Source organism: Penaeus chinensis, chromosome 1, assembly GCF_019202785.1.
Source record: "Penaeus chinensis breed Huanghai No. 1 chromosome 1, ASM1920278v2, whole genome shotgun sequence".
Classification (NCBI taxonomy): domain Eukaryota; kingdom Metazoa; phylum Arthropoda; class Malacostraca; order Decapoda; family Penaeidae; genus Penaeus; species Penaeus chinensis.
The window spans coordinates 14659364-14669363 of NC_061819.1; the positions used below are offsets into that span (position 1 = coordinate 14659364).

Sequence of the window (10000 nt, forward strand, 5' to 3'; positions counted from 1 at the left end):
AATAATAATAATAATAATAATCCCAGTAGCAATATCAATGGCATTAGAAAAAAAAGAAAATATAAGGAAACGGAAAGCCATGCTGGGGTTACTAATTGACTCCTTGATGGTTGCTTGAGCACTGGTGGAGCTGCAACAACTAGCAAGGTGACCATGAAAATCCTTATTTCATATGACAATACTGAAAGCAGCAGTGTTCACATTCTTACCAAAATATCACTTTGTCCTTTGTAGAAGCTGAAGCAAGATGAGGGCGGGTGTGAATAAAAAGCCCTGTGCCTAGCATGCTGTTTACCAGACATGCATTGGTCAGAGAGATGTACTGAGGAATCACACTGAAAATAAACATACAATGAGTAAATTAAATATTTAAATCCATAATTGAAGGTCACCATCAGTCAATGTTGACTATAGCATTATTGTCTTTGTATAATACTACCTTGATTATCATGTCAAAAAATTTAAGTAATCAATAATACATGAAAAGTACACATGCTTATCATAGCTTTAAATTCTGCCATGAACCTCTGGGACCACTTTGAATTAAAAAAGGGAACAATAAAAACAAAAGACTAGAAGTAAGAGTAATTACTACAAGGAGACTTTAAAACAGCTCTCTAACAAAATACCATTTCTGTAAAATACAGATAACCATTCAATTTCCTCCTTTGTATATATATGACAAAGCTCTCAACACTAAATACTGTCACTTAATAAGAGACTGCCTAGACTTCACTTTTATACTCTTTCAGAATAATTGTTCTGTTTGCCTGATCTGACTGTGATAAAAGTGAATTTTAGTACATAGGTCAGCTTTTGTGGTATAATTTCAAATAAACTTAAAACTATAATGCTAATACACTGTGAAATGGGATTTCTAAATTGTAAACCAGAGTCTGTGTCTTGTATCAATATATATATAAGCGAATGCTGCCAAGGATGGCATGTATGTACATGACATACCCACTGTGACTTTAGTTTATTTGTCTTGTTGTGTTTACATACAGATGGCTCTGTAAGTTCTTAGTTACCAAAGAGTCAACTACTAATCCTAATTACCTCACCTGTTTACCCTTTTCCTTGATAAAAAAAAAAAAAAAAAAAAAAAAAAAAAATATATATATATATATATATTTACATATAAATATAAATCTAAATATAAATATAAATATAAATATTACTATTAATGATAATAACAACACTAGTATCCAGAGCATTAGAAAATAAACATTTTTCCTGAAAACTCAAGGAAAAGTTGAAATCATGTGAGGTCATGTAGGTCTACTAAGTGATATCTTAGTAGCAGTCCACTTGTAGAGCCATATATGTATAAAAAAAGAAATAAAGAAAAAAGCAGTAGTTATTACTTGTCCCTGATAGCTGTATCAGGTTGAGGAAAGGTCACTATGCATAATACATAATAGCAACTTTGTATTGCATAGCCCCCCAAATTATAATTTTCCAAGGCTTGATAACTAGGAGGAGAGGATAACATCAGGGGATTATATTCCAAAATAATTGGGTTGGTAAAGTACTATCACACCAGTCACATGAATTCAGATCAAATCACTAATCAATATCAATACTCAATACAGGATGATCATGCATAAAGTTAGACCCTAGAAGATGGAGCTCATATAATAGGCAAAATATATGTAGCTAGTTGTTGATCAAGAAATATCAAGTAAGGAAACACTTATATACTGATTACATTCTGTTCTGCATAGGGCTGATGTGGTCATGTGGTTATAGAACAAAAACAACTTAATAGCTGTACAGTGAAATACTGTTACATTAAATGCCCTAATGTTAAATACTCAAATATTGTTCCTAAAAGATAAGTATGCCCAAAAATATGTATAGAGGTTTCAACAGTTAATTGTTACAGCATGGACTCATTATGCTAGGGGAAACTGATGATGATATTCTTCCATAAGACATGAACATTAATGCTACAAATAAAGGAATAAGATCCTGGAAAGCACCACTCATAGCCAAGCCCACTTAGTGTTCAGGTGTTTCAGCTCTATTTCGCTATGTTTACCAAGATGAAGACAATGTCTGCTGGGGGGAGAGGGGGGCCCTCATCAATCTTCCCCTTCGGCAGTACCTGAAGGGCATTCCCTATCGCAGCAACTTTGAATGCTGAATAAATTTTATGACATGCCACCGGGGACTTTGTTTCTGGCGAGTGCTTCCACACTGTAAAGAGTTACTGTTCCATCACCCACTTTATCACAAACCATCCAAAATCAGAGACAACCATACCATTCCAGATTATAAGCCTACAGACACTGTTATCTGGTGGAGGGCAAAAAATACCAGTTTTGATCAATATATGATAGCAGCAATTCAATTGTTAGTGATAGTTTCAATAAAAAAGAGCTAATTCAAGGAAACAAAATCTGAAAGTTTTGTCAATATTTATCCAATTAAGGCAGGTAATTCTCCCCCTCCTCATGAAATCCCAAAGAAACATGATAATTCACATGGAAAAAGACTCTACAATAGGAGAACTTTGGGTCAACTAATAGAAAAACTGGATTTTTGGGGTCTGACAATAAAAAGACTGTTTAACATTTTACAGATTTTACAGATATCGATAAAACATATCAATCTAAAACATTTCTTCTCTATATTTTATCTCTGCAAATGAATAATGATGCAGATAATATCTCTCATTCTTTGCTGAGTTTTCTGATTATCAGGTGGGTGTTAGTCATGTTAGGTTTGTGTTGCCAAGGATTTCTCTTGCCTTCAGTTTGGCTCTAACTTGCTGTGAATATGAGGTGAAGATCTGTTTTCCCAAGTGGGGGTGAGTGGGCAACAGTCCCTTAAAAAGGGGGTTACAGGGGGTGAAGCCCCTTGTTAAGAGAAATACGTGAGGAACTCTGAAACTTGAAATGTGAGCATAACAGCTGTGATTGTGGAGGTTGGTACCCAAAACTCAAGAGAAATAGTTTTCTGGTGAAATGAAAGTTGAATATATACAAAACACAACAAAATTAACTAGAACATGTATGTTTTGTATGAAATGGCAAGCCATACTTTTCCTGAAAAATGATCTCTTACTTAAATACCACAGAAGTGTCCTTTGCAGCTGTTTGAAGAAAAAAACTTACTTAAATACCCACCAAAGAAACAACCCCATAAATTGCCCAAAAGAAGACCCAACTAAACCCCAAACCCCACAACCTCCCATTAGCAAACCCACCGAGAACCTAGACCCCAAACTGGCACTCACATGAACCTGAAGTTCTCGTAGAGTTCTGGCGTGAACATCTGAGTGCTGAGCATCACATAGGCCAAGGAGCCTTTCAGGGGCATGTAAAAGCCCATCACGCTCTTCACCGAGACAGGCTGCAGGCCGGCCTTCTCGAGGGCGTTGTTCACCTTCTCGGGGAATGTCGCCATCTCGGGGTTCTCCTCGGTTCTGGTTTCTCCTTCGGCGTCTGGGGCTTCCTTTGGCGTGTGTGGCTTCCTTCCGTTCTGCTTTTGTGCGAATTTTAGTCAGGTTTTTTTCTCCTGTCGGTCTCTACCACAGTGTTCGCCGTCTGTTCCTTCCGTCTTTTATTTCTTACACGCGAACTCGTTTCTCTATCACCGTTTCTCACTTTGTTTCGCAGTTCTCCTCCTTTCTTCTTCTTCTCTAATTCTATGCCTCTTTCCCCTTCGTCTCCGCCTTCTCCTTGCTTTCGCACTCGTCGGTGTCCTTCTTCTTCTTCTTCTTCTTCCTCCGTTTCTTGTCTTCTGCTACGATGTAAACAAACATTTTGGTTCTTATTTGCCTAAGGAAAAATATATTTTGAAATAGCTGAGTTTTATTTGTGGATCTTATATATTTCATAAGGTTTCAAAAATTGTTAGTTTTGATTTCTTAAGCGATGATTATGATGATTTATTACAGAAAATACGGATCATGAAACACTTAATAAATACTCTGATAAGACCTTCCTTGCAGTAGATTTAAGATATCTGCGTTATTATTAAACAGTCATATGGGACAAACACAAATACAGAAATAGAAAGAGGTAAAAAACAATGACTTACAACACCAGTAAATGAGAAATGGATATGTAGGGGAATAAATACACGAATGAAAAATAGGTAAATAAGATCAAATAAAATCCAAAACCTTGCATTTGCAACATAAGTTATAGTGAGTACTATTATTATTATTGATTTACCAATAACTTATTAAAATAACTAACGAACACAATCAGGTAAGCAATTAACTAAATCCCTAAATAAAGAATCCCACGAAACAGATAAAGAAATATATAAATCAAAAATATACATAAATCAAAAAATAAATAAATATATAAACATATAGAGAAAAAATAAAACATTCAGACATAATAGCTCAACAATAAAACATTCAGACATAATAGCTCAAAAATAAAATAATAAAAGCTTAATGATCCAGCCCAAAACAGAAGAAAAAAAACACGAACTGGCAACGAGAGCGCGGGAAAACTCGGCGTCTCGAGGAAGGACGTCGATCGAGGCGGAGGAGAAGAAGCCGTATTTAACCTCCCTTTTTCACCCTTTTCCCTTCGTGATTCGCCCCGGGAACCCTTCGAGGCGAGATATCAAGCTTCCGTCGAGGTAACTGGGGGGCTGGCGTGTGGGGCGGTCTGTGGTTTAGGTGGATAAAGGAGAGATAAAGTTAGGGCGTTTTGCCGTCAGGAAAGTTTGGGTCCAGTTTGGAGTTTCGTTTTTTCTTAATTTATTTTTTACTTTATGTAGTTTTTTGTTTTATTATTTAGTTTATTATTAAGTATTTGTTTAATTGATTTAAAGTTTTTATCTGATTTTATTTATGTGATTTATTTGAGGGTTTTATTTATTAGAAGAATTTTGTTATTTTACTTCTTTCATGTTTTTTTTTTTGGAGGGGGGGGGAGGGGAAATTTCGAGTAATAACTTCCCAAAAGCGAGAAGATCATTGGTAATTAATTTACAAACACTAAAACCAGGGCTGGCATTAAATCTCTCGTTCCATTTAAAGCGTTTAAAGGGACCTCGACCGTTGGAATTTTCTTCAAATTACTTTCGGGGGGAGATAAAAAGTTAATTAGGATGTGGTTCAGTTTGTTTTGTGTCTTTCTCTAATTTTTTTTACGTTCAAGCAATAGAACTAAAGATGATTTTAATTTGTGTGATGTGTAGGCCTATGTTCACCTCCCGTTTTACAACAAGGACAATAAATCACATTTTTAAGAGTTTATCTAAATACTTTTAGGCAATATGGATTTGATATAGAATTTTTTCCTATTGGTTTGTCTTTTAATTCTCACAATTCCAATGACTTTCTGTTGCATTTGTATTTTTAAACTCATCTAGCAGTACATAAAGCAAAGGTTCTTCAGGTGGCGTTTGTGGAGAGCAGAGCAAAATGCTGCGCGTTCAGGACCTCAGCGACTATGAACTCCTGCGGAACAAAAACATTCAGGAGAGGCAGCAGATGGTGGGTATTTTTCTTTTCTCGCTATTATTTAAAAAAAAATATATTAATAAAAAAGGGCTGTATGTGCTGTTAGCTTTGGTAAAGGTCAATGGATCCTTGCCATGTGTATTGTATTGTGGTTGGTTTTAGTGGTTTTGTGTTGGTGTATAGCTTGTGTATTGTATTGACATTGGACGTATAGGTGATGTGAAGTAAACAGTAGATGGAATGAATGACTAAATCCAAGGCAGTTCTGTCAGTTGGGCTCGTAAACCAGGCAATTTACTCTCAATTAAGAAACCAGCCGTATCTTGCCAGAATGTGTGGCAGAGGTTTATTGGCCTTTGCTGGTGTGCAGAGCATGAAAAACACAGCAGTTGTTTGATACTGAGCCATTATTATGTTGGACATTGGATAAAAAAAGCTTGCCATCACAGATTATAGCAAGTTTTAAGTGGGTTTGGATAAAAGGCATTATAATTACTGTTGAAAGCTAATCTGGGTGTCTTGTTAGAGGCCTAGAAATCATTACATTGACTTTCAAAATGGGTTTCTTTTAGATATTTACCCAATTTTAAAGCTTCATCATTATTATTTGGTTCAGATGTTATAAGTAGGTAATTGTTCAGATGTAGGAAGCCAGAAGTGTGAGTTGAAATATTATGGTAAAATAGTAGTTATAAAACTTGTTGAATGGAAGTGTACTCACAGAAGAAGATTCATGTGGCAAAAGTCGCCATAAGACTGAATAAGAGTTTGTTATAAGATTTAGTTGTCTATGAATTGCTACACTTTAGCTAGATACAAGTAACTGAGTATTGTAAATAGATATTACTGGTTGTAAAAGAGGCAAACGAGGAAACCATATTTTTTTAAGTACATTTTAATACATTTATTCCTAATTTCAGATTGCTGCTCTCATGAAAGATTTTGAAGACCTGAAGAAAACAGTAGTTCCCGCAAAGCCTAAACCCCCAACTAAAACCACTCCGAAAGTCAAGAAAGTCGACGATGATTACTGGGGTTCGAGGAGAGAGTCGTCACGGAAGAGTAGATACCAGCCCTACTGGTCACCTCCACGTACTAGGTAGATATAGATATTTTTTTTGTCTGGTTTTTGCTTTTGACAAGTGTTTGCAAAAAGGAGAATGGTTCTGTAAGGACAATATTTTTATGGAGACCATGATTATGAAATTAAATATCTGTTACACTTTAACCCCTTAAGTGCTGGTCTTCTGTATCTTTATCCCTTTTGGCCAGGATGTGTAGACATCTAGCTAAAAGACCCCAAGGCATAGTTGTGGATGTTTGATATTTTGCAGTCATGGTTGAATAAAGGGGACTAAACTGAAATTGGTGGTCTGTGTAAGGAGTTCTTGTGCAGTTGTCAGTGTGGAAAGGCTGACACAGATAGAATTAGGGTGGGGATAGTGGGCAGAATTGTGAGGAATGAATATAGTGAAAAAAGAATATTCACCTCCTTACCCCATTTCTGAATGGGTAAGGGATGTTCTAGTAAATTTTTGAAAAATGACAGCATAATGTTTGTCAACAGATCAAGAAGGGCCAGCGTGAGTTCCTCCACTGTGAGTTCACCCTCTGACTGGCAGCAGTTGGAAGATGATGATGAGGAGGATTCCAAACCCTTGTACCTCAAGTTCCGCTTCAGAAAGGTGGAGCAGATACTCAGTGAACTCACAGATGCAGAGGTTTCCGACGATGATGATATTCAAGTTTATGTGGATGTATGTATGATTTCCATTATATTTTATCCAAAACTGGTTTTCTGTTTTGCTGGCTAAGTCAAAATTATAAAGTTAATATCCCCTTACACTAACCACTCGGAAATGGTGAGGGTTACTGTTGGTGTAGTTTATTGCAGTTGATATACAATAATGATTAGATAGTGTATAATCTTATAAGAAATAGAAAGGTTGTTGCTTCAAACATCTTATACTGTCTGTATGATAAGTTATGGTTGAGGGTGTTTTGCCAAGGCCATTTACTATTGTTTCTGCATTAGTATAATTCAAATTTTCTTTCTTATTCTCTCCACAGGATATGGATGTGAAGAGAATGAGACAGGCATCTAGGAACCTATCTTCCTCCTTCACATTTTCACCAGTCAAGAGGACAAGTACAGGTGGAAATGAAGGAACTAATGCTTCGAGGAGAGGAAACAATACATTTGATCCCAATGTCAATATTCTCATGCCAGAGGACATAAGCAAAGAAGATCTTGACAATGTAGCAGACCGCAGTGGGGGCAAGATTTACAATGCTCATGTCGGAACTACATGTCATCAGTGCAGGTAATTTATAAAAAAAAAAAAAAAAAAAAAAAAATACATAGGCTGGAATAATGTATATAGTGTGTAGTATGATAGTCACGGACACAAATTCTGTGCATGATAAAAAAAAAATATATATATATATATGAACACATTCAACATCAGGGTTTGAATCAAGTTTATAGAACTACCAAACTTTCTTTACAGGCAGAAAACTGTCGATACTAAGACTGTATGTCGTTCTGGAGAGTGTGTTGGTGTACGTGGAATGTTCTGTGGACCTTGCTTGAAGAATCGATATGGTGAAGATGTTAGGGAAGCTCTGCTAAACCCTGTAAGTTGACTGTATTTTTGTTGATAGTTTTATTATATGTTACTTATGTATTTTACTATTTGTATACAATGAAAGACATAGTTGTACTCTTGTTATGATATTATAATTGTCATTATTGCTATTTTTAATATCAGAATGTATTTTCCTCTACTTTTTGTTTATCAGATTATTTATATGATAATTTTCATGTTTTGAAATATAATTTTATTGATAATTTATTGATTTATATTTTGAACAGAAATGGATGTGTCCTCCCTGCAAGGGTCTCTGCAATTGCTCAATCTGCCGGAATCGCAATGGAAAGGGTGCTACAGGTATTCTAATTAACATAGCAAAAGCCAAAGGGTTTGATAATGTGAAAGATTATTTGGAAAGTCTGATGAAGTAAATCTTGTAACATGATATCCATATATTACTGTAGGATTGTTAGTGGAGATATTAGATCCAGTAACAAATAAAAGATCTATCAACATTTCCTTATGTTTACCTTTTACTGAGGCTTTTGGTATTGCTTCAGCTACTGAGGCATTACTCTTTGGATGAAGTGCATTTTATGACCAGTGACTGATTTTTCCAAACTTCATTACCAGTTAAGTACAAAGTAGCTGATAGGATTTTCAAAATGTGGCCTCTGTTTTATATATAGATAAGAAATATGCATCTATATCAAAGCCAAATAACAATGTCATTGTGTAGGTTATTTGTTTTTAACCCATCAGTGCCTGGTAAGGAGTCATTTAAGAGACCTACCTAACCTCACCTGATATCTCTGCTCCTTGAATTTTTGGGAAAGCTTGTTTTCTAATATGTTCAGATGGTGATATTATTATTGGCATGGGTATTAGACCCTGTTATTATAAATACTAATAGCAAAAAATGTAAGCAAAATTAGTAAACAAAGATCCATTATCAAGTGGATATGGCATGTAGTTTTGCCATTGGGAGTCTTTGGGTTAAATGATAGTCTAGACCATTTTACAATCATATTAGTGTCTAATGTGAATTTAAAGATAGCAACACTGTCAATACTATTTTTTTTTTTTTTTTTTAAAGCCTGTAATGCAAGTTGAGTTTTTATCAAGTTCTTTCTTTTCCTACTTTTCTTCCCTTTCTTCCCCTTCTTGTACCCCTAATCCTTTTCCTTTTTTGGCTCCATCTCTCCTTTGACTTACCTTTCTCCTCTCCCTTCATGCATTAATCCAGTTCCTTCTTGCCTTTCTGCTATTACTCCTTTGTCTTTATTCCTTTTGTTATTTCCCCTTCTTAGTTCTTCAGCTCTAGGTATAAATGCATGCTTGAAAAAAAGATAAAGGAAATTCTTTGGTGCCATAAAATTAAACAAAAGATATTATATCTTTCTTTACCTTTTTTACATTATTTGATTTAGTAGTTTTTTTGAATGCCTTAATGGACTGAATGTTATTCCATCATATTGGAAAATGAAATTTTGTTGTTTATTTATTTAATTTTTTATTTTTTTTTATTTTTTATTAACAGGTAATGTTAGGACATAATTTTAAAAAGCCCTGTGTTTGAGGAAATATGAACTTAATGAAAAGGAGTGCCTATGGTCAGTTTATTAATTTTAATTTGCTGTTAGCCTCAACAGACTTTTTTCTAGTGTAGAGGTGAAATAAAGATACACTTTAGGTTTAGTGACAGATGTGAAACTGAATTACAGGCTTGCTGTATTTGATGTTCGAATTAATTAGGCCAATTAAAAAAGAGTTTGTGTTCTTGTAACAGGAAAACTGATTGGGTCATTTATGTATGTATATATGCATGCATTAAAAAAAAGTTTTATGTATTTCTTAACAGTACCAGTCTATATCTTAGTTGTGTTGCATTCACTTGTAAGTGGATCAGCAAGAAGTTGCTATAGCTTCTGCTGGGCTTAACCACTATGAAAAGAAACATTTTATGTCA

The 10000-nt window shown here is 35.0% G+C and overlaps 2 protein-coding genes across 2 annotated transcripts in view; one reads left to right on the top strand and one right to left on the bottom strand.

Moving 5' to 3' along the window:
- LOC125027252 overlaps positions 1-3765 on the bottom strand; it is a 5517-nt gene extending 1752 nt beyond the window's left edge. The window contains exons 1-2 of the mRNA XM_047616217.1: positions 3245-3765; positions 210-335 (exon numbers count right to left, since the gene is read on the bottom strand). Of these exons, the coding sequence (XP_047472173.1) occupies positions 210-335; positions 3245-3414 (296 nt within the window). The 5' untranslated portion in view covers positions 3415-3765. The remainder of the gene's footprint in view (positions 1-209; positions 336-3244) is intronic.
- A 706-nt stretch (positions 3766-4471) lies between these two features.
- Positions 4472-10000, top strand: part of LOC125026484 (cell division cycle-associated protein 7-like) — a 5732-nt gene continuing 203 nt past the window's right edge. Inside the window, exons 1-7 of the mRNA XM_047614965.1 lie at positions 4472-4608; positions 5373-5470; positions 6358-6536; positions 7005-7194; positions 7508-7761; positions 7948-8074; positions 8313-10000. The exon at positions 8313-10000 is cut by the window's right edge and continues 203 nt beyond it. Coding sequence (XP_047470921.1) covers positions 5399-5470; positions 6358-6536; positions 7005-7194; positions 7508-7761; positions 7948-8074; positions 8313-8462 — 972 coding nt within the window. The 5' untranslated portion in view covers positions 4472-4608; positions 5373-5398 and the 3' untranslated portion in view covers positions 8463-10000. The remainder of the gene's footprint in view (positions 4609-5372; positions 5471-6357; positions 6537-7004; positions 7195-7507; positions 7762-7947; positions 8075-8312) is intronic.